The 22,309-nt window shown below is 38.9% G+C and overlaps 1 protein-coding gene across 8 annotated transcripts in view; it reads left to right on the plus strand.

Moving 5' to 3' along the window:
- The window catches only part of ptprt (protein tyrosine phosphatase receptor type T), a 334,457-nt gene that overhangs the window by 208,247 nt on the left and 103,901 nt on the right, over positions 1-22,309 (plus strand). For 4 of the 8 annotated variants that reach the window (XM_084348993.1, XM_084348986.1, XM_084348989.1 and 1 more), the window contains 2 exons: positions 10,364-10,499; positions 21,128-21,160. In XM_084348993.1, coding sequence (XP_084205119.1) covers positions 10,364-10,499; positions 21,128-21,160 — 169 coding nt within the window. The remainder of the gene's footprint in view (positions 1-10,363; positions 10,500-21,127; positions 21,161-22,309) is intronic. The other 4 variants (XM_084348987.1, XM_084348988.1, XM_084348990.1 and 1 more) reach the window with 1 other exon arrangement.

The following is a 22,309-nucleotide window of genomic DNA, read 5'->3' on the forward strand; positions in this document are numbered from 1 at the left end:
AAGAAAAAGCAGTAAGGAAGAAAGGAAGACAGTGAAAAAGAAACAATAAAGAGAGATGGAAAAGCAGAAAATTAGGAGATAGGTGTATATAACTTCGCAGCATTTCACAGTTGGGTCTTAAATGTTGTTATGTAGCCAATAAACTATATCTTTGAGTTAAAATACAAGATTGTGGGTTGTTTGGTTGGAAAAAACAGAAGCGTTCGGGGCTTTGAGGCCACTTCAAAACAAGCCCTAATCATGTTCTTTCAACAAGACAAAACCTTTTTTTTTGTGCTTAATTTGGTCGCTGTGTCCTTCAGTGTTCTGCTTCAGTTTTTTGCTCCAAATGCATGCTTATGATTAATGGGTTACTTGGACCGATTGGGCTCGATTGTTGTTATAATTTTCAAGTGCTCTACTTAATTGACCAAATGTACAACAACAATTGATGCAACATTTAAAGCTGCAATGAATATTGTTTTTGATGACGCACATAGACAAATAACCTCAATTCTCAAACATTTAATAAATTGGGACATGGTGTTCTGCTGCCTACATTCATTTAAAATCTAAAGCCCTCAACCTGCCCCGTTCATGACATTGAATTAATGAAATTTTTTTATTCTGACAGAAGTGAGCTTATACATCTTGAGTTGTTACAAATGCGACTTTATTCGTTGTGTTTGGAGGCTCTTTCATAGTCACCCATCAATGATGTTGCACTACCTTACTCAAAAATGCATTAATGAATTAATTGATTGCTTAAAACCATAGCATCTTGTCATGATTGGATAGTCTCATGACAGTTGCACACTGTAGAAAAGCAGTCTGTAGCCGTAGATGAACTGCAACTTGGAACTCAGATTATAAAGCTTGGAACAGCAGTTTTCTTCTTGCATTTGTGATAAAAATATGGTTAATTAAAACTATACTTCATAAAAAAAATATAAAGGTCTATTTGGCATAGTTATGTATGCTGTTGATTATATTTTGCTCGGCATTTATGGGGAAAGCAATGAGGTACTCTGTGTTAAATGACTTTTTAGTGTGAATTTACTGTTCTGATAAAAGCTTCGTTATTGAATTGTGTGCATTCATTTCAGACCCTCAGAATGAGTTAGAGTTGTGTGATTTGTCATTTCTTGGTTGGTTTTTTTTATACTTTCAAGGCCTTACCTCCCTGCCAACCTACCTGCTTTTGTGGCTGTCAGCTTACAGCAGCTGTGTCCTAACATGCAATTCACTTTGGCCTTTGGCTGTGTTACCTTGTCAGAAGCAAATTCCCTTCAAGGGGGAATCAAAGTTCTATTCTGCTCAGCGTGTTTGTGTATCCCTATAATTGATTTGGTCATCATCCGACATGTTGCATTGCATTTCGGGGATTGTTTTCAGAAAATGGGTACAGCAGGGATATATAAGCTGTCATGTAGCTGTCAACAGATCGTGATCTGAAAAAGCATGGATAATACATTCGGTATAATACACAAGGTCTGACTAACACACATAACATTCACACATGCTGTCTATCACTATATGCTATAGATTAACCTCTTTAAACAGAAGCTGTATTTATGTTCCAGAATGAGGAATGGATCTTAATTCATATGTTGGTACAATATCAGTGTCAGGACACAAGTTTCTTAGTGTTCACTACAAGTAACATATTTTTCAGTTGTGTATTATTTGGACATATTATAATAATGCATATTGTCAGTATAATACTCTCACAAACATTTTTCATTGTTAACCACCGCCCCAAACTCCAAAAAGCTCTTCTGGGGGCAGATGATGAAGCATTTAAGTCGTTTTTCCTTCTTAAAAGCTCTAAAGTACTTAGTAAACTGTGTCCTGCTGACCTTAACATTAATGTCAACATTAATGGAAACTGGTGTGTGTGTGTGTGTGTGTGTGTGTGTGTGTGTGTGTGTGTGTGTGTGTGTGTGTGTGTGTGTGTGTGTGTGTGTGTGTGTGTGTGTGTGTGAGGGGGGTGGAGTGGGGTGGGGGGATCCATTAGCATTGTCCATTGTTTGCTAAATTATGGAGATGATCCGTCATCATCTGACCACACACACGCACGCACGCACACACAGATCTAGACATTTACGAAGGCAACACGGTACACACGTACACACCAGTGTATTGTCAAATACAGTACACAAAACTATACACGCGCAGACACACAAATACTCAGATTAACATTCACATACAAATATAATAATATACACACACACACACACACACACACACTGCTGCGGCAGCATAGTTCAGATTAGTAATCCTGTTAAACACACTCAGCCATGCTAACCCTAATCCACAGAGGATGCTCCCCGCAGCTGCTGACAAACAATACCTAAAAACTAAACCTTGACATGAGCCCCGAACTAAGACACACATACACTTACAGTACATAACCTGTGTAACACACAGAATTGATGATGTGCTTAACATTACACACAATCAGTTATTAACACAAACACCTGTATAAAAATCTAAATATTGGAATAAAGTTAATTTGTACGTAAACAAACACACACAACAAAAGCTGCACCCACACTCAAACAGTGATCTGTGACATACACACGCATGCACGCACACACAAGAAAAGCAGCATTTAATATGCCATTCAGGGCTGCTGCAGTGCGTTGGTAGCTAGGAGAATCAATCTTCTCTCCATTTGGATGAGATTATGTTTTTAATATCTCCGGTTTTACCCATAATTCTTCCCTGATAATTTTCTCATGCTCTCCAAGTAGGAGGAAAAAAACGAAAGACAAACTGCAGATGTATAAATAAAAGGATAGTACACTCATACACCCTCACACGGCTTGCTTGTATTTAGGAATGTAAGAAAGTCTGAGGATGAATGCCTTTTGGAAGCAATCAATATCACGACTAACCCGATGTTGTCACAGTTATAATGGCTAACAGAGATAAAGTCGCCTTTTTTTCATTTATCCTTCTTTTATTCTGTTTATATGCTGAAGGCTGCTCTCCCTTAAATATGACATACTACGACCAAATGACTATATTCCAACACAATACTTGATCTCCTCAGGATTTATGTAAAGTAAATTCCATCCTGCATGAAAATAATTCTTAACATAATGGTGTTTAACATCCCAAAGCAGAAAAATAAAAGAGCAACACATGCCTCATGGGTAATTATTTTGTATGAGAGTACTGTATAGCATTGTTGAGTATGATTAAATAAAGCAGAGCCTAAAATACTTCATGGTTACTACTGAGGGGAAATAGTTGAACAGTATATCCATGTCCCCCCAAAACTCCCACGTCAGTGATGCTGAACCAAAAGAGAAGACATGAAGTCTTCAAACGCACTCATCTCTCTCTGCTTTACCTCAAGCAGTCATTTCTATAGTGCAGTAAATTGATTCTGCAAGATCGGCTGTGGTACCAAATGTAATTATATGCTATTCTAAGATGCTATCATAGCAATTGAACATTTCAGTGGGTAAAATAATCAACTCTTTTTTGTTAATAACAGTAGGCATTGTTTTGCAGTTTGACATCTTACCGTATTTACGAACTGAAGAGTTGGTATGTGTGTTTATATTCCCAGTGGCCACCAGTAAATATTCTGTTGTCCATGCCTACAGTATTCCCCTGGTGGCAGAGCCTATCATTGTGAAGGCCAAGTGGTTGTGAATTCTGGCATCTACAGAGACAGGCAGTTATACCTCTTGGATCGATATGTCATGTCTTTCTCATGGGAGAACTTTACAGGGAAAAAATAAAGAATTTAAGACCCTCTTCAGGCCATTATCTTGCAGGGCCATTCCGCTCTTTTCTCTGTGAGGCGCTTCTGCACCACTTATACAGATGAGCAATGTTGTGTTAAGCTAAAAATGTGATTGATCCACACACACACACACCCACACACATATATATTTGGGAAAGCACATTTCAGTTAATTTTGTGAAAACAAAGTCATCATTTGCTCTGTTTATAAAGGTTTATATTATTTTTTTTCTCCAAGACAATTTATCACACTTTGAAACCACTTTCTCTCTTATCTTTATGTTTCTGGTCACATATTTGGTTGCCCTGGCAACATTGCATATTACAAGCCAATGAGGGCAAGTGTCAATGTAGACCTTTTCATCTTCGACGTGATGTGTAAAGAGTAATAATCTTGAGTCATTTTAGACACTTTTTGATCACTGAAATGAAGGAATGAAAAATGGCTGTAACTACATAACTTTCTCTGATCAAGTCCAAACCTTTTAGTGTGATGGTTTGGTTTTTTCCAGCCTTATCAACATTTCACGTCATAGTACCCTGTGGCTAACAGCTAATGGCCACTACTGACACAGGAACTGAGTAGCAGAAGAAGTAAACTGAATTAAAACTAGTTGACTCTTCCACCTGTGCATGGTTTTACTGCATGGGGTTAATAAACAACCTGTAAGACAGCAAGTAAATGAATCAGTATTTTCAAGATCAGACAATAAAATTAAAACTTGAAGGACAGGAAACTGGACTTAAGGTCGTTTCAAGTTCATACGACCGTTATGACATTTTAGAGCATTATCATGGTTCATATTTCCATTTGAGAGCAGATGAGGATATTCACCTGGTCAAACATATTGTTTAGGTATGATGCCATTTACTGTTCCAACTGTCTTTTTTAGGGACCTGACTTGTGCCAAGAAAATAATAGCCAGGCCACCTGCCAGTACCGGTGGCAAGTCAGCAAGATGGATCCATAAATTGTACATACTTACGAGCCACCTGTTTGATGACAGTAACAGTACAATAATAAATGAGGCCACGGTGTCCTCCATATTGTGTTTGCACCAGTTGCCTATCAATCCTATTTTGCTCTGACGATTTGCTTCGGCTCAACTTTTACCCCCCCGGTAATGGACACAGTCACATTAGATCACTTCTTCTCTGCTACGGTCAGAACCCTGTCAGAGTTCGTCTGATTGGCTGAGTGGCTGTCGAGCTGGCCAATCGCAATGTTAAATGGAGCTGAACCCGTCGCCAGATGGGGTCCTCTACTGTTACATCATGAACTGTTGAACCCAATCAGCACGTGTGCCGGTGAAGTGTGAACAAATGGGGTCAGACTGTAATGTGTCAGGTGATACATATTGTGGATCACTCAGGGGGGAAATTGAGGTTTAATACACCTGTGGGGTGATTACTAGGGCATAAACTACAGGGATAGGTGTGAACTCGTAACTCTTGCATGATCGCTCGAGGATCTCCTGTAACTATAATGTGCTTGACAGACATAGACAAGCCCAAATTTGCACATCTATACATCTCTGCTGATTGTAAGGCCACAAGCTATCAGAAAGTGTCCTTCCTCGCGTATGTTCTGATGGGGTTAATGGGATAAAAAGAAGCAGGCCACACACTCACTCATGTCGTGGCTGTTATCTAAAAATGAGTTGGTTAGGTGAATACTTAGCAACCAGAGAGTGTATTGCTCACACTAGATGGGTAAAGTTTTTAGTTGAAATATGCAAGTTCAGACATATCTACAGTGTGATCAGAGATTCTGGATCTTTAATGGTTCCTGTTGTAATTGTACAGCATACTTGTATGATTAGTGCTGAGAAATGGACATACACTGAAATGTATGACATTCAGTACAATTAATTTAATTATAATTCCAATGTATTGTAATGTGTTATTTTAGTCAGCTAGTTTATCAACCCAGTGGCCACAATAAATGTTGGCAGTGGATAGGTTTCATTGTGGCACAAATTTACGTTTCTTTAGGGTTAATATATGCTATTTTATATAGTGACATTGCTGTGCTTATGATCTGGTTAACCAGAGGCACAAAACCCATTTGGTTAGGGTTAGGAAGAGGTTATCTTTTAGCTTTAGATAACTGTTGTGGAAAAGTTGTGAAGTGTGAACAGTTAAAGTTATTGTGTGTGTTAGTGACCAAATCATTATTCAGTTTGAAAGATGATGCCCTTCATCATTTTATGACTATGTACAGTATTTTAGATACTCACGAACAGTTAACCAAGAGTTACTTTTTTTTTTTTTTTTTTTTTACTTCTGAAGTAGACATAAAACATTTAAGATCCACTGCATATCCTTTTATTCACTAAGGGATATCCAGTATATGTTGAGAATTCAGCACTTTCAAAAAGTACAGCACTTTAACTCCATTAAAACGTCTATCTGACACCTCATTTCCATTGAAAACATGCATGAACAATAGGGTGCTTTTTCTTCTGCATTAAACCAGATGAGGATGGAGAGTGACAGGTGTGTTTTAGAAATGTTTCCTCTTTTTTCAAACATGATACAGCTTCAAGATGGGTAAGCTGTCCGTGATCGGGTTACAAAGGCGGTGAATGTGTTGTCATTGAAAGCATTCAGGCTTTTTAAAAGAACATCTCGTCACTGCAGCCATTGAGGACTGCGGCAGCTATTACCAAGCGTGCCAAGGTTAGGTGCTTAAGCCGTTAGCTCCGTGGAATCCACTGCCAACCTTGTGTTGTTATTGCAGAGGGGGCGAAGATGAGAGAGACAGGGGATTAAACTGAACTCCCACGCAGCAGTATTACTCTATTAATCGGCTGTCTTTGTCTATCAAGGTTATAACAAGAGGCTGCTTGGTGCATGTCTGTGAGAGAACAGGTGCATTCATGTGTAGGATCCCAGGGTCCTTCGCTTGAGGGTTTCTCGTCTTTCTCTTTCCCATCTTCTTTTCCTTCATTGTCATGTCAGATCTTTTTTATGTAATTCTGATTCTACCACTTTTCTCCTTTGTCATTCTTCCTTTTATTCTTTTCATCCAAACATTATTTCCCATCTTTGTTGCTGATGTTTTTCTCCTCTTCCTCTTTCTTTTTTCATTTGCTGACTGTCTCTTGTTATCTCCCACATGTACCTTTTTCTTCCTGTATTTTTTTTTTGTTTATTTATTCTTCCATGACATTGCATCCCTGGTCATCACTTTCATTACTACCCTCCCTATTTCTTCATGTTTGTGTCTTTGTGTTATGTGACCTTGCTTCCATTCATCCTCCCTCAAAGAGCGGCAGCTTTATCAACAGTTGAGTTAAACTACTTTTCTTTTTTGTCGAATAGAGCGAGGTGTGGTTTTGTTCCTTGCTTGCACATTGCTTGACAAGGAAGGTGAATGTATTGTGCAGTTCAGACGTACAGCTCATACTCATCGTTTCTAAAAGTATGCTTGGAATTTTCCTCTTTTTGAAGGTCACATGAATTACCTGCTTATTGTTGCTTGAGTTGGAAGTTTCTATTGCATTAGTTTGAAAGCACTATATCAAATTAAAGAAATAACTAGTGTCTTACGACCAAGTAGTTTTGTGTTGATAAAGACATTCATTCAGGAAAATGATGCAGACAGCTTAGCATGTTTCCTTTTCATCGTATCTTAGGCTCAATTTTATGGAGAAAGACAAAGATATCTAAGAAAATTCTACAACGGGTTCTGAACAATGCAGCAATAACCACCAAATCTTTTAAACTGAAACTACATGGATAACTAGAAAAAAAAAAAAAAAAAACCCAAACAAGACAATATAATCCATTGTCAGCAAGCAGCTGTTCTGAAGTCCTTCCATGAGATCCTAGATTGAAATCTGTATCTTTGTCCTATGATGGTATTTGCCGGGGAATAGAGATTACTTTTGCCATAGAGCATAAAGAAAGCAAGCATTCGGTACAACAACATATGATGTTTATTGCATTTTCATGTGTGTGTCGTACTGAAGCCATAGTAATACATTTAGGATCAATTTAGAGTTAAATTTAGGCTTCCAAGATAGTGATTAGCATCTAGCAGAAAAGTTTCACCAGCAGGAACCACACCACAACAATGTGATTTTATAGCTTTAAAACAGGAAGTATTAGATAATGAGGATAAATGAATGGATGTGAGGACGGGGATGAACCCGGTGGTGTTGTTCGTTGTCCGTTCACGCCGACGAGGGATAGAAATATTGTGGGCAGGGGAGAGTCATGGTGGGGGATCATCTCAGGTGTTGAGTCACCCCAGCCAATTACAGGCCCAAGACAGTACCTGGAAAAGCAAAGATGGGAGAGGTATACACAGGATTGAATAAGAGATGATAACAGAGGGGGATTGGATATGAATAAGGATGGGGGAGAAAGATTGGTTTGGTCGAGAAAACTTAGACAAGCAAGAGGACGGTTTGACCTGGTACAAGCAGGCTTATCATTTGATTAGAGGTCAGGACTGAACACAGGTCATCAAAAAATGTGTATATCTAACACTGATCCTGTTATTTGGCCAACACATCCGCATACCTAAATGATTGAACAAGTTGATAGCCAGTGACTCCCAAAACAACACATATGACTGTTCTCAAAATGAAAAAGGCCTACCCTATATGACCATTGAGAGTGCAGGCAACTGTCAGTCTTTGTCATTAACGTTGCAGTTTGGTTATTTTTATGCACCGAAACCAAACATATTTGCTCGAAATTTGGATTAAAGGTGGGTCTTGGCCCAGAATAGACCCCCAGCAACTTTTGGTGTGGACCTGGACAAAGTGAAGAATCGAGGATTTTTTTCTTACTTTCTTAAACATTGCAAGATGCAAGGCGTTTTTTGACATTTTTGTCAATATTTCAGGGAATAATGCATGGATCTTGATGAAAAAAGCAGTCGTATTTCGGTGGCTAGTATCTATGAGTGAGAGAAAAAAGGAACTCTTGGGTCTTGGTAGAGGTATACGGTCTACTGAGTGTCTCGGGTGCGCTTGACACATCTATCCTCCCTCATATGAGGACTAGGTCGCTGTATATACTACATCACCTGACTTTCTCTTTTGCCCCAGACGTAATTACTACAGCCACCAGAGGTCCCCATCTATTAATAAACATACATTTACACAACCAATATGCTGATTCTGATAAGGACGGGCTGTACTTTGCAACAGAAAGAGAATATTGAAACAAGAAAAATAAAGCGTTTGTATCATCATCATCATCTGACCGGTGTTGAAATGGAGTCCAAGTCTAAGCAGCAAGCAGAAAGTAAAGTTCATCCCTTCTCTGCATTCGCAGGTGACTCTGTCTTTTACCTATCTTCCTTCTCATTCACTGGCTGTACCTTCTCTCATTCAGTCTATTGGAGTCACCTCCTGGCCTCTATATCAAACCATACACTGATAGTAGTGCTCTTATCCGCGTGAATATGTAGCATCCTTCTGTAAAATCCACTCTGCACACCATCATTTTTTTTCTGTCCTCTCTGTTTGTTCATTTGTTTACCAGCTTATTTAAACCTTGTACTGACTGATATTGATATTGTATTGTCCTGCATGTCGGGCATTTCTTATGTGCATGCTTGTAGTTTTGACCTGAACGTCCTTTTGTTTAACATCTGCATTTGTGCATCGTTTGTCCTTGGGCCGTTTTCAATGCTTGTAACCTGGAATGAATTCAGAATGTGTAAAAAAACAAACAAACAAAAAAAAAACTTGTAGCTTCCAACATTTTGGCAATCTTCTTCGTCTTCCATCCTCTTCTTAATTTTGTCTATTTTTCTTTGTCTTCTTTAGTATAGATTATTTGATTGAAGTGCCATCTTGTTTATGGGCTACAAGATTTTTATTTTTTTTGGTCATGTTTTATTATATGCACATCGTGTCCATGCTCCCCACTGAAGTAAGTTTTACCTGTGCTTCAGGATGTGACTGTCCATGGTGGTCAAGGATATATTTTCGGCAGTGGGCACATCCAAACGAATTTGATCTTTTTGTTCCAAAATTAGATAATCACATTTGGCAAAAGAAAAACTTTTTCTAAGTGAACGAAAACTATTTTTGACATGACAACACAAAGAGTCTTCACAAGATCACCCTTTTACAGTCTGGGTTGTCATAGTTTCCTCCCTTCAACATTTCATGTTTAACAAAGCTCTTCATATATGCTGTTTGGAATTAACCTTGTATCCTCATTGAGTTCTTTGACATGATAATGTTTTCATCCCTCCACGTGATGTCTATACGTTTTGGTAATGCTCTTTGCATATGGTTGTGTTTAGAGTATCTTCACCTTGGGATCAAGTGTGTCCATTATGTCTCTGTGGTTAACATGTATGTGTAAGAAAATTTGTTTTTCAATGATGCTGTATGAGTGTGTGTATGCATGAGTGCCTGATGTATTTGTGGCTTTGTGTGCATGCACATGTGGTCCTTTCAGTGTGTGTGCTGCTATTTTTATGTGGTTGCCTACCGATGTGACTATGTGCATACCTGTGTGTGTGTGTGTGTGTGTGTGTGTGTGTGTATGTATGTGTGTGTGTGTGTGTGTGTGTGTGTGTGTGTGTGTGTGTGTGTGTGTGTGTATGTATGTATGTATGTATGTGTGTGTGTGTGTGTGTATGTAGGTGCATCCACCCAGGATTCAGATGCCATGGAGCCAGAGAAGCAGGTGGACAGCACTGTGAAAATGGCCGGAGTGATAGCAGGGATCCTCATGTTCATCATCATCCTCCTCGGTGTCGTCCTCACCTTCAAACGCAGGTAGGTAATAAACCCAACATCAGGACTTACTGGCAGCTTAAAGGTGCTATATGTAGCATTTTAACAATTATGAATCATCAACACATCCATTGTAGATTTTTACTGCTATTCCCGAAAAGCATAGACAAAACAGTTGGTAGCCTCTATTATGGTGTGTTCACACTGAACGTGAAGCAAATTTTCCACTTGTGTTACTTGCATGAGTTTGACCACAGGAAAATGTTTGTTTATTCGACTCTGGTTCTTTTTCACCTTTTCTCTGTGTAACCTTTTGTTCATGAAGTAAAGTAGACTTCCCCTTGAGCTCCAGTTGGCAGTCAGCATCACAGAACATAAACACCCGACAATGGAGGTCACCTCTGTGGATCACTGCTGCAGTCAGGTTGATAAATAGGAGTGAAGATAAATCCAGGTTTAATCCCAGAAGTTAAAATGATATCTCTGAGCTCTCCTCCTGTTGTTAAACATCTCTGGATCAGAGCAGAATCTGATGTGTCCCTGGGTGTTTATTCCCCCAGAAGGACTGGCTCTGCACCTAACTCTTTCCTCCAAAGCTGGCCAGCTTAGAGCAGCTTAGTAGCGGCTTTGCCTTCTTGCTCTGCCAAGCCTTCCCCACTCAACACTCAGGAAATCCCTGGAACACAATTTTTTTGCTGAATTTATTTTTTTTTTTAACCCGAATGATGAGAATTTTGCATATTTGTGTCTTTGAATTGCCTTTGTACTGTACATGTGAAAAATTTGCTTCGCTGTCTGTGTGAACACACCATTAGACTTTTTACTGCTTTCAGAGCAAGGGGCCCAAATTGTAAAAGGAAAGTATGCCCTTGTCCTGTTTTCACTTAGCAGGACGATAACTGTTTATCCACAGGAAACTCAACTGAAACTTGCATTCTTTCTAGTAAGTGCAGATGGTGAACAGAACCCGCAGCTGATTAAAAAACCTGTTTATAGATGCCAACAATGAGACCAGTGTTGGCATGTAGATAGAGGCTACTAATCATCTTTGAGACCACTGTTCCATTTTGTAAGAGTAAGTTTTTGGACTGTGTTGATGAATCAAATACTACATTTATCTTTAAACCAGAATAGACATTAGACAGACAGATTTAAAAGTTAGACCTCATAATGTCAAGTGTCCTCATAGATGATATGCAGGTAGAAATGAATATATGTGGACAGATAATCATACAAATATGTAGGGATTGATCTGTAAACGTGTAATAGGGACGACTAAATCCAAATTTTAAATGTTTTTTGTCTGTGTGTATAGGTTCAGTGCCAGTCAACAGATTAGCATTTATCAAACGTTGCAAGTAATGCAGAGATTGTTATGATTGTGAAGGCCACAAACTTTTCTTCATTTCTTCAGGCAATATAACAGGTCAGAATTATGTATTAAAACTGGAGATGTACTTAATCCTCTCTAACCCTGAAGGGCAAAATAAATAATAATGAAAGGTGTGCCCAGAGTTTAGATATCTAAAACCCAGATGAATTATATTACTTTTCTTTCTGTTAGCAGACATGCACAGCTTTCTGTGTCTGTGTTAACATGCACACTGGCTTGCCACCATCACCTGCCTTTCTTTCCTTCACTTTCTCTCGTTCTCTCTATCACTTCATCCATTCTTCCATCCCTCTTTACTCACATGATGCTTGTACATTTGCTTGGCTAGGACATTGGTTTCATTTCTTGTCATTTTTCTTGTTTTTGTGAGTTTCTTACTTCACACTCGAAAAATATACAAAACTTTCCAGAGAAACAATCATTAAAGTAAATTAATTCTTTAATTTGACTCCTGCAATAGAAAATAAACACAATTACCTGGTCTGATTGCCTAAGGCCTTAAATCGTGAGAATTTCTTATAAGCAAATATGAAAATAATTGTTGTGGCGTAGACTCGAAAAAACTGGGCTGTTTTCTGAGGAACTAGTATTGTTATTTTTAAAGGACAATTTTCTACCTATAATTTGGAGGATATTTGTTGTGAGATCAGGTGTGAAAGTCTTTTTGTTAAAGTTGTGTCTTTGTGTTCTTAAATGTCTCACAGTTTTGTCATCTTAAAGCTATAATCAATGTTGAAGTAATTGTCACAGTAATGATAGAGCCAACATTTTAGCTGGGACAGTTGTGATTTCAGGCAAATTTTTAGGTTTATCACATCTCATGCTGTCGTTAATATTGCTACACAGCAGTTGTCTGTCCGTTAAGCTGCAATTTTCACATGTTCAGACGTATATAATGACTTTTCGATTGCCTCATTTTGGCTACTTTAACCAAACATATTGAGACAGATAATCTTGTACATATCTTTTACATTTTATTTTATGAAAGAAAATTCTCCCACTGTGGATCTGTACATAGGTCAACAAAATAGACCCTAACCCTAACCTCATCTATGGCAGAAATTTTCTAATTCATGATAAGAATAAATGGATTCACATAATTGTTTTGTTTGTTCATATCAATAAGTACATATTCAAGAGTCTCCCTTGGTTGACAGATAGACCAGTTTTGTGTGCTGGGATAAATAAGGTTGTTTGTAACAGGCTGATCGTCGCGTGATTGCCTTTTAGGTTGTGCAGTAGTGTAGTAGGATCAGAGGGTAAGCAGGGAAAGACAACAATAACACCTTAAAATAACCATCATTAATAAATGGTAAACTTATAGGTAATTAAACTCAGGATAATACTTTTTGCTGTCAACAAACAATGAAATGCTTTTATAAACCATTTATTAAGCAGTTGTAAAGGTTTATAAACATCAGTTACAACTTTACAATAAACAGTGCTTAATAAATTATTAAAACAGCATTTCATTGTCTGTTAACTGACTTAAGTTTACTTAACTATACATTTGACATTTATTGATGATAATGATATAAACTCTTCCACATGTGACCAGAACAGTTGCAGCTATTAAATTTAGTCCAATATCTGATCCGCACCTGGTGCCAATAATTATTCAGTTAATTTAAATTAATTATTAAAAAGAAAGATAAGTTATGGGCCTTTTTAATATGTATTCATTTTATCTGATTATATGAATTCCATTATTATTATAATTTTTTAAATAACTTGCCCCTGGCCTCCTGTCATTTTTCAAAAGTGGCCCCCAGGCAAAGCAAGATGTGTATCCCTGTCCTGCAGTAGAAAGCAGCTGGCCCAGGAAAAGACACAGTAAACCAAAAGGAGGAAAAAACAAAACCAGAAGTAACATTTGTATGAATTTACAATATCTTCAAAAACTCTATCTAGTTCTCCTAGCATGTCCATGCCCATGTTACAAGGAAACAGGACCTTGTATTCAGTCAAGGAGTAAGAGCCATATACTGTGTGCATTTAGGCAGCATGGCACTGAACATGTTCGCTCCAAGGATATCGTGAATCTCCATATCGTGAAAAGACTCCATAAACCAATTGACATTTGTATGAATTTACTGTGTACATTCGGGCAGCGTGAGACTGAATATGTTTGCCACAAGGATATAGTGAATCTTTCAACATACATGTACATATTTCTGTGCCACAATGGAAAACATATGTTGTAGTGATACAACTTAACCAACCACCCAAAGAAAGGCCATGCATATGACTGCTCTGCTTTACGTTAGGGGAGAAAAAAACACACATGAGCAGTACAATTAAAAGCTATTTGGCTGTTTTTCACCACAAACAAAAGAACAAAATCCCTTGAGCCTGGTCGTAAACAATCAGAGACACATGAAAACTCAATCCACCAACAGTAATACAGTCTCGGAAATTGGCGGATACCTTATTGCCAGTCAGAATACAACACTTCATCAATTTCAAGTGAGCAAAGGAGGCTGGGGAGTCAGAGAGGGCAGAGGGTCAGTTGGCAATGCTAATCAGAGGCTAACAAAGAATATCCAAAACACCAAGAGGATAAAACTATATTAGAGCCAGAGGAAGAGACATGCCGGGAGTAACAAGATACGTATAGTTAGAGACTTCAGAAGAGGATGCCGCTGGGGAATATAGGGGAGAAGCAGAATGAGAAAGCAATGCATAAAATAGGGAAGGAAGAAAATGTACAAGGTTTGAAGAATATCAGAGATGAAAACAAGGCAGTGCTGGTTAACCTGGGGGTCAAATGGATATGCTAATCAGATGCTAACCAGGCTAACAGGGCATAATATACATAAAAAGGCCAATTAGAGGGCAAACACCACCATGGTGGGTGTAGGAGTGAGAAAAAGAAGAACCTTGTCGAAGAAGAGAAAGAAAAGAAAGAAGCTGCTCAGATCCTTGTGAGCTCAAGCTAATCCAGGCCATCAGTCAGAGTTAAAGGTCCCATTCAGGTCAAATGGAGTCTTGGAGCACATATGAAAGTATGGCAGAAAGACAGAAAAAAGAAAGAGGGTGAGAAAGCAGGAAGACTTGCAGATGGAGGGAAGAAAAATATCCATAGAAAGTAGCAGAAACACAGAAAAAGAAAAGGAGCAAAATGACAGTAAGCGATAGTGAAGAGCCTCGGAGACAGAAGAAAGAAAAAGAATTGACAAAGGGCGTGTTGACAAATGGATTCGGACAGTGGGAAGTTTACCATATCATTGACCGTTTTCTGAGGTCATCTATATTTCATTCCGCACACTTTAGCCAGTCGTCCCGGTGGCAGAAAAAAGTGTTTTTTTCTTTAAAAAATCGAAAGTGTTTTACATGCCTTTCAGAGCCCATAAATTATTCCATGACAAAACTTTTCTCGGGAAGGGAGCACGAACCACTGTCCAATTAATCTTTCAGAACGCCGTTACACATGTTCCAAATGGACTTCATTTTTCGAGGATAGCCATGCGATGTTACTAATAATGTAATGTAAAAGTGAATAACGCTGGACATGGCTGAAGTCTTAATGGGGATTCGATGTTTCTACAGCCAGGTGGCCCCGAGGGCTCTAAACAACCAGCACTGGAAGACACACTTTTCATAAAAAGGTTGAGAGGAGAATGGATGAATAATTAATGTTCCTCAAGCTCCCTAAGCGCAGGCTGATTTTTTTTGGGGTGATGCCAGAGAAGCAAATCTCGACTAAATAATTGAGAAAAGGTGACGTCTCTGGATCTGCAAATTGATGGAAAAATATGGAATTTAAATTTTTTCGCTCCTATTTTCTTTCATCTGCTCTTTAAAATTCTGACCCTGCAGCCATCTTCTGTGATTTTATTTTTATTTGAGGCTTTCTTACCGCCGTCATGTCCAGGTCAACATTAAAAAAAGAGAGACACAACCTTTATGGTCGCATAGATTAGATGAAAACAAAGAAAAAGCACACAATTGAAGACTGTAGGCAAACAAGCAAATGAACAACAGTTTTTGATATCACCCGTGGCTGTATGTAGCAAAGCCCTAATGGAGTGCTTCTACATCTGCCTGCTCACATTAACTCTTGTATTCTGGCATTCGTGCAGAAATGTCTGAATTATTAATTCTAACCCTCACCTGAAGGGCTTTGGTGTATTTAAAAGGTCCTGACAGGCGAGCCCGGGTCGGTCAGGCCATACCAGAGCCATATCCATATGTTTTATTGTTTATTTAAAGTATGCATGTGTCCTCAGAGCTGGGTTAAACTCATACTGATGTAAACAAATGGATGCATTAGTGAAAAGGGCCATCCACATCAAGATCGATAACAATAACTATGAATATTTAGTCGATGGCCACACCACAACTATAACGACAATGGTGGTGGCGGACAATATCTTCAGATCACTTTCCAATTGATTTGATGAATGATGTCCAAATGTGCAGGTCCATCAATGAGCTTAATTTGGGGGACATTTTTCTACTAAATACTCTTTAATGTAACGATGGGGTCTCTGAGGCTTGTTACGTCATTCCTGATCTCCTCTTTGACGATCGCCCGGATAATTGATGTTGACTCATACAAACGTATAAATGACATTGGTTTTCAAAAGAGGACAAATGTTGTAAAAGTGTTAGATTCTCCTTACTTCGCTCATCTTTGAAAAATTACCTAAAACCATATCCTTTTGGTTTTATACTTGTTTATCTGTGTAATGTAAAGCAGCAACAGATCATCAGTGAACATTTTCCTCAGCTGCTGACACAGCTAGAGCTTGCAGCGCATGCCGGCCGCCACTGTTTACAGAACGCTGTCGTTCAGCAGTGTGGAAGCTCACATTGTTGTCATTAAAGTTATTGTTCTTGGTGTGGATGGCTCAGAAGAGTGAAAATGCTGATTTCCCTTTGTATTAGATCTAATGTACCCATGAGCTGCTGGCAGGGTGAGAAAGGTTTTTATACATTTTCAACCAAGTAGGATAAATCTAGGAACTAAATCAGAGACTCACTCACTTTCTCCCTGGCATTCACATGTTTTATTTCACTCTTTTTAGACAAGTCAGTAATTATATAAAAACATTATTTCAGTGACAATTCGTCACAGTACTTTGTGTTAGAGTGAAATCAAATACTGTCTACAAGTTCATGAAGTCACTTAGAGACTGCAGATGGAGACCAAGGTGTTACCTGAATAGCAACAGGCCTGCCACAGGCTATAGATGCAGTATTAGTGCCCACCAGAGCTGGGTCCTGTCTACACACTCGCTCACACTCAAAACACACACAGACACAGACACAGACAATGGCATACAGCTACAGTAAAGATGTACTCACACAAGTAAGGCTGCAGTGGACAAGTAGGTGCAGTATTACAGTACAAATGACAGAAAGACAGAACGATGTGTGCAAAGTCAAGGATGTGAGACACACACATACACACTGGAGTCAGTGTGTATGCAAACACACAAAGAAGCATCCAGTATGTACGCACAGCTACACATAAATACACAGACACAAATCTGAAGCACAGAGTATGTGTTGTTTTATTAGTGGAGACAGCATTTTGTTAGTGTCTGTAGTGGAACAGCTGGTGTGTTTGTGTGTCGGTATGAGAGAGAGAGAAAGCAGAATGTGTGTTTTTCTGTATGTGTCAGTCGTGTTTACATGTGCATCTCTCTGCTGAGCAGTTTTTTTCTTTTGTTATTTAGTTCGTGTGGCTGGATATAAAATACGTGTGTTATCAAAGTCAGTGCCATGCCGCCATCTCTTTGTGTGTGAGTATGTGTTTTCATGTGTGTGTCCTCACGGCCTGATACTCCTCCAAGAGCATTTGAAGCCAATATTGACAGGGGTAGAGCCATGGATTGTTACACACATGGACACACACACAGATTTAGAGAGAACTCCAGATGGGACTGTGGAAAGAGATGGTTGCAAACACAGACACGCTGCTCTCGGCCAAACACAGACCAAAATATTTCTCTCATATCTGAGTCTGCAGTGTCCTTGAGAGCCAACACTTCCTTTAAAGTTCCTAATGGTTTACATTTCTGAATTATTATACATGAAAACACCTTAGATTTTGTGGGAAAAGATTCAGCCCTGGAAATGCTTGAAAAGAGTCCTTGTCTACTAAGAAGAGAAGGCCACCTTAGCTTAAGATGATACAAGAAGTAATAGTGAGCAGCCAGAGGTGATTTCCCTTTAAATCATTGGAAACACGAACATTTAGAACAAATCCATCTCATGTGTAAAAAGTAAAACTGTATAGATAAGGATTCACATGAGTATGAGCAGAGGTGTAGTGAGGTAGGGTTGGGCCAGTGGCCGATGGCATAGCTCATTGCCGATAGCTTACAGTCATCAGTCGCAGAGCACGTTTTCATCGTAACATCATCATTTAAAAGCCACCCAACTGGAGAGCACAAAACTGTAGTTTCGCCCCTCAAAAACTAGCTGTAAGGCAGGAGTTGTTAGCATTTGTGACATGTAGGAGAGAAAATAAAGAGAAAGCTGTTGTTGGTGGTCAATGCACTATGTCTGCATGTCCCGTTTAACATCTCGTTGTTGAACCTGCCAGGTTAGGCAAGCCCTAAAAGCTTGGTAACATTGGTGGCAGCTGTGTTTTGGCGTGTTTATCTACATCATGCCGTTGTTTTCATTTTTCTTAGCTTAGCTTCTTTAGTATAGCGAGCCATAAGCATCAATTCTGAGGGAAATTTGAAGTGATGGCAGATGACTAGCTCATCTGATAGGCTATGCTATGAAAATGTAGCAAGCTTTCATGTCCAGCAGGCATTGTGGATGCAGCACAAGCTGGCTTTGTAGTTTTTCTTTGCAAATGCATCACAAACAAAGAAACTGTCAAGACAGTGAATAATGAATTAAAGGATGTTGGCAACCTTTAAAAATGAATAGTAAGCACCAGCTTGAGACTGGAGAAAAATGATTTAATTCACTGTGCCACTCAAAGGCAACCTGCAAATTTGAAGGTGGAATGTCAATGTTATGAATCAGTCTATACAATCTAGTATCCACAATGTCTTGTATGTCAGACAATGTTAGCTCACAGGTTAGCACTGTTGCCTCACAGCAGGAAGGTTCTGGGTTTGATTCCCAGCTGGGGCCTTTTGCATTTTGCATGTTCTCCCTGTGGGTTTTTCCACCACCTTATAAAAACCTAGAGTTGGTCCCCCGGGCACCGTACAATGGCTGCTCACTGCTCCTCAGGAATGGGTCAAATGCAGAGAAGAGATTTTTCTCTTTATTCTCTCTTTCTCAATATGACAGCTTGGCCATTCCATCAGTTTTTATTGGCTCCACTGCATTTTTTTCCATAAAAAATGTTTATGAATTTCAACCGGATTATGCAAGCTGTGAATATTCTATTTTCTCAGTTGGAGAAAAAGAGTGCTGGAGCATCGTTCAGGTCTACTCCGGCAGCAGTACACCTGTGAATGTGTGTGCAAATAGATTCATGAGGCTTAGATGGTGTATATCACAATTGTGGTGGCTGTAGGAGAATGAAGAGTTGGTACTTGAACAGAATTGGACTATAAATAGGTTTTTCTTATTCTAGAAAAGAGGTGGCAACAAGTCAATCTGTTGTGATGAGATACCTGAATAACAAAGTAATTTACTTACTGTGAGCTTTCTGCAGTAACCTCAGTCTGAAAGGGAGTATCATTAGCAGCATTTTTGACTATAAAGTAAACTGACCCTTGAATTAAAGTCTAAATGAGTCAGTTTGCACAGCTGAATAGTATAATATTGGTTTAATTGAGACTCATTTGCACTGTAAAGAAAATTGTGCTCTCAGTTAGTGCTCAGTGGTCTAATTCAAAATACCTCAATTGTTTCTTTGTGCATTTTCCAATCATACTTCTGCAAAACTATTGCACCTGAATATCTATGAAATTATACATCCATTGCTTTCAACACTCAGGCTGATCCATTCCAGCTTACTCAATCACTCTCCTCCTCCACTAGCTCTTAACATCTTGACAGCAACAGTAACAACAATAAGCAGACATCCCATGGTTACATCTGATATCTTTCTCCCATAAACATCCTGTCGCTTTCCCCCCTTTCTTGATTCTGTCCTAAATAAATAATTAAAATGGATAATTTATTCTCATTATTCTGAAAGAATGAAAATCAGTCAAATAAGCGTTGCAATCAGAAGTTTGTGTCTGACTGAGTAACTAAATGTGTCACTTTGCTAAACAGACAGCCGATTGGCTAAATGAATTCACTGTTTTTCTCTCTGAAGTTTGATCTACAGGCTGCAACGCAAAAACAGATTTGAGATAGTTTGACACGGTAGAATTTCGACATCATCGCTCATGACAAGATGTCTTCAAATTCAAAAACATGGGGTTGAAATGAATTTTTTCTGCTCAATATGGCTCCACGTCCACTCCAAGCTTCTCTATACTCCGCTGTTGACTGACTGATTCCTCTGAATGTTTCCTGCGTCTCCCGACTCCTGTTTTCTTTGTACAGTGTTCATGGAGCCCTCTCTGAGAAATTGTTCATGCCACTTATGAAACTCTGGGATTTGTACCTGTTAAAGTCTCTATGTTTGAAACTTGTCACCTTGATAGATCCTTCAGTCTTGATACATCACTTAACAGCTCTCCTGCTGAAAACCCACTGAAGTCCCACACACTGGCACAACATGGTGATTTATGCTGCAAGAGAAAGTCTGCTTTCCAACCCATATGGGGCTGGTCTGATCTTTTCATGGCTGCCTAAACAGATAAAAATCAAATTAAATCTGTTTTTCCCCCTCTTTAGCCTATCACAGCTCATTCATGTTCACTGTTCTCCAGACACAGACACAAATTTGTGTGTAGGGCTATGTGCAACGGTTCAGAATTCGTGTTAAAGGATTAGCGAGAAAAGATTGTGAAAGTCACAGCCATGCAAAACAGAGAGAATTGGAGAACAAACGTTTCAGCATTCAGTTCATTGTCAGTATCAGACAGCCATGACACTGGATATGTGCCAGAAAATAGGAAAAGTAAGACTCTGAATTCAGCCTGGGAAGACATGTTGTAGTTATTTTACTCGGAAAACAGAAAGGAGTGCTGCAGTTAAAGAGGTGCAGCCTTTCAGAGTCAGTCTCAACCCAACAATATGGAAAAAGATGAACGACATTTCTCATCACAGTGGACGATGGCGCCTCTCTGACTCAAGTCTCACACCCTTTAATGTCTCTCTCTATCTTCCTGCTTCCTGTCTTTGGCTCCACCCCTTCCTGTCCTGTCCTGTACCTGCCTTGCCCTTGCTCCGATAGAGAGATTCACACGTGGAGAACTCTGAGCGTGGGGTATTGTATGTTTATTTCTAGACATCAACACATCCACTCCGTTCCTCACTGTGACTCTCACCCTGCCTTTTCTGGCTTTCAGCAGTTTTCAAAAATGCATCTTATGACTATGACTGAGGTTACACCTGGAAAATGGATGTGCTATTTCCAGTACTAATCTGATTGAATATTAAAAAATGTGAATGAAAAATTAGTCATTAGGTATGATACACAAATGGCCCAACCATTAAGAATAGCACAATGAAAAAAAACAAATCATTTTGTTCAAATGTCACTTTAAAGAAGTGGGACTTGTTTCTTTTAGAGAAAAGAAATCTAATTTGGTATAACGCTGAATTTCAACACCCCTTCTTACCTTTAAACAGCAATAATGTGCTGACAGTGTGCACATACACGTGCTAATTGCTGTGGTTAAAACTCTCAAAACTGTTAAAAAGAGCCCCAGAATGTGCTGTCCTAAGCAACAGTAAAATATGTTCTGGTAGCTACACATCCTTTTTCTGTAAGAGTGTGAAACATGAACCACCTCATATTTTAATCTCTGTGGCACAGTTTATTTTCACCTGGCTGCTTCAGCGCTGAGAAACCACTTGAAGTTTATGCTTCTCTCGCTGCCATTTAACAGCCAGATCTGTGTCACTAAATGGTTGAAATTTAGGTCTTTCTAATCTAAGCCATTATAGAAGTCCTCATTTACGTACATGTCTTCTGTCTTCCCTGTATTAGCATCATTATTGTATTGTCTTCTTTGTTCTACTTGATGGCTGAAATTGCATCTTAAGTTAAATCTGAGAAAAATCTTCAGGTGGAAATGGGACTTTTAAAATGGTTACGTATGATGTTTGACATCATTATTAAGTTAACCTATGTAAGATGCTTTCGGCATACCTCCTTCAGGTATATTTGATCATTTATATTAAGTCATCTGTACGTCATTATTGCATGTCATCTATGCTCACTGATTTATTCCTTCATTTTCTTGTAAAATGTGCACGTTTAACATGACTACAACGTGTCTGAAGACTTTCATTGCATCAAAATTTACCTCTCATTGTGTCTGTATGGTGAGAGATGTTTGAATTGTTTGTCTGATACTCGCCCGATCATTTGCTTGTGATGCATTGTCAGTAATTATGAAATCTACACCCA

Source organism: Pagrus pagrus, assembly GCF_965226575.1.
Source record: "Pagrus pagrus genome assembly, chromosome: 3".
In the NCBI taxonomy this organism is placed as follows: domain Eukaryota; kingdom Metazoa; phylum Chordata; class Actinopteri; order Spariformes; family Sparidae; genus Pagrus; species Pagrus pagrus.